This window comes from Sphaeroforma arctica (assembly GCF_001186125.1).
Source record: "Sphaeroforma arctica JP610 unplaced genomic scaffold supercont1.167, whole genome shotgun sequence".
In the NCBI taxonomy this organism is placed as follows: Eukaryota; class Ichthyosporea; order Ichthyophonida; genus Sphaeroforma; species Sphaeroforma arctica.
In genome coordinates this window covers 5,348-8,440 of record NW_014040391.1, presented here as the reverse complement: position 1 = coordinate 8,440, position 3,093 = coordinate 5,348, and the positions used below count along the sequence as shown (strand labels likewise).

Here is a 3,093-nt window from a genome sequence, read left to right as displayed (position 1 = left end):
TTTAGGACTGGAGGTGTGTTTTCGTATCAGTGGTTTTAAAATTGGAGGTGTGTCCTCGTAGCAGTGGTTTTAGGACTGGAGGTGTGTTCACGTATCAGTGGTTTCAGAACTGGAGGTGTGTCCTCGTATCAGTGGTTTGAAGACAAGAGGAGTGTCCTCGTATCAGTTGTTTTAGAACTGGAGTAGTGTCCTCGCATCAGTGGTTTTAGGACTGAGGGAGTGTCCTTTTATCAGTGGTTTTGAAACGGGGGGAGTGTCCTCGTAGCAGTGGTTTTAGGACTGGAGGAGTGCCCTCGTATGAGTAGTTTTAGTAATGGAGGATGGACCTGTCTCTATGGTAGAGGTCGTATTTGTACCGCCCCCGTTTCTCTAGTTGTGTATATCTAGGTACATATATGAACGTGTTGTTAAAGTAGGTCATGTTTGGGTACAAATTTGAACCTGTTGTTTACATAGGTCTTGTTTGGGTACAAATAAAACCTGTTGTTCTCATAGGTCTATTTGGCCCATATGAATTGTATGCCCAGTCGTGGATAACAGTCTTGTGCTGTGTGTGATGAATGCATCTGCTCCCACAGACGCTACCAGGGTCAGGGAAAGAATCGATCCGCAATGCTACGCTTGTAGTGTACTGTTTGTTTGATTGTCTGTATACGTTCGTGTATTCATTTAGGCACGTGTGTGTGTTGTCAAGGTGATGCGTTTCACATACGCCTAGGTGTGTGTTGTTTGGTGATGACAGCGGCTGTGTATGTTTCGGACGTGCTAAGTTGCGAATGGCTGCTTCTTCAGAGGACAAGTGGGAGTGTGTTTGATTTGTTGATGACATGGATAGCGTATGCATGTTCGTAAGGAAGTATTACATTTACACCTGCGGTGGTCTGTTGAGGTTCGATCGGGTTTCTTTATGCTCGTGTCAGATTGTGCTAGTATATGTTGACGGCCTCTCCAGTGTCTCTATAGCCCATTCAGGGTCTCTATAGCATATGTTGACCGCTATATATACATATATATACATATATATACATATATATATATATATACATTATATCCATGTGACCCCTACGTTGCAGGGTAGTACTCACAACTTACCGTGTCATTGACACTCAAAGCGGAACCTACCATGCACTTCTCCTATACTAAAGATTAATGCGCATGGTGGCCACAGTTGCTCATGTAGTCCTCTGCTTGGGTTGCTTGTTGCTCATGTAGTCCTCTGCTTGTGTTGATTGTTGCTCATGTAGTCCTCTGCTTGTGTTGCTTGTTGCTCATGTAGTCATCTGCTTGTTTTGCTTGTTGCTCATGTAGTCCTCTGCGTGTTTTGCTTGATGCTTGTGCCTCAGGAATTCGTGCCCAGGTGCATGCAGTTTCTGGATGCGCTGGAGAAGAAGATAGACCCGCCCCTGTTCTACGGCACTCTGTGGAGTTGTCTTCTGACCACTCCCAATCTGCGGCAGGTGTGTGGTGTGCTGTTAATTTGCCCATAGTGCGACTGTTGCGGTTGGGTTGGGTTGAGTTGGGTTGGGTTGAGGTTGTGAGTATTCCAGTGCCTGCTTTTCATAACAATGCATGTATATACACATATGCTAAGGTCTTCTAAAGTTTGTCGTTGTTTGGCCTCGTCTACGACCTACTCTCAGACATGAACTCAAAAGTCGGACCTGTCCTCGTCTCACACACATGGACCGGTCCTCTGCACCTGGCCATCTGTAGTGTACTAACCACACCTGTCACTGTCACCCAAGTCTGTCACAGTTGTGCGAGGCACCCATCCCTACCCGTATACCACCAGTTCACCACACCACACTCACCCATACCATCACCATTGACCACCCCCCCCACTCCCACACAGTACACCGTCATATACCTCAACGCTAAGCTCAAAGCCCAGACAGCCGGTGACGTGTCTGTGCTGCGCGTGCCGCATGTGTTGGGCGAGGATAGGCATCTGCTGGCGGCGGCGTTGGCGGCGGGGCTGACGGACGACAACACACTCGTGCTCAGAGGTGTGCTGGACTTCTTGGTGACGCTGTTCCCACTACACCTGCAGGTCTTCTCCGAAAAGGACGTATGTGTGTGTATATGTGTGTGTGTGTGTGTGCGTGTACGTGTGGGTGTATGTGTGTGTGTATGTGTGCGTGTGGGTATGTGTGCGTGTGTGTATGTGTGGTGTGGCTGTGTGTATGTGTGGCTGTGTATATGTGTATATGTGTGCGTGTGTATATGTGTGCGTGTGTATATGTGTGCGTGTATATATATATATGTGTGTATATATGTGGTGTGGTTGTGTGTATGTGTGCGTGTGTATATGTGTGGTTGTATGTATGTGGGTAGGTGTGTGTAGTGTCCTTCTGTTTGTGTACGCATGTAGTACTGTTCGCAGTTGTTTTTTCGGATATATATATGTATATACACACATATACATACATGTACAAACATACGTATGTACGTATGTAGGTACATCTGTATATATATATGTATATACATACATATACATACATGTACATACATACGTATATGGGTACATCTGCGTATGTGCGTCTTTAGTACTACATCCCAGCTATTTCGTGGCGATCGCCCATTTCTGGCTGTAACCACGGCAACGGCACTATAACTTCACACAGCTATTTATGGGAGTGTAGTGTAAGGCTGTCCTTGTATCTCTATCTCCGTTGCGCATATTCGAACGGTTCTATTCTACGAGTATGTACGTATGCACATAGTTGTGAATGGATGCATGTGTCTCTACGTATGTGTGTGAGTATATGAGTATGTGCGCATGTACGTCTTAATCTTTGTACGTATATTTGTATGTAAATATTCAGCTGTGTAATCGGCACATCTCTTCTGTTCAAAATCGAGCACATCCCATATCAACATACAAAAACACACACGTCTATATATATATATATATATATATATATATATATATATATATATATATATATATATATATATATATATATATATATATATATATATATATATATATATATATATATATATATATATATATATATATATATATATTATTATATATATATATATATATATATATATATATATATATATATATATATATATATATATATA

General features: G+C 42.8%; 1 protein-coding gene across 1 annotated transcript; it reads left to right on the top strand.

The window, feature by feature from the left end:
- Positions 1–1,328: 1,328 nt before the first annotated feature.
- On the top strand, positions 1,329–2,068 carry SARC_03315 (hypothetical protein; the record flags this gene model as incomplete). The annotated part of the gene is made up of 2 exons (XM_014302878.1): positions 1,329–1,457; positions 1,853–2,068. Coding segments are annotated over 2 exons (345 nt in total), but the record flags the coding sequence as incomplete, so codon positions are not given.
- Between the last annotated feature and the right edge of the window lie 1,025 nt (positions 2,069–3,093).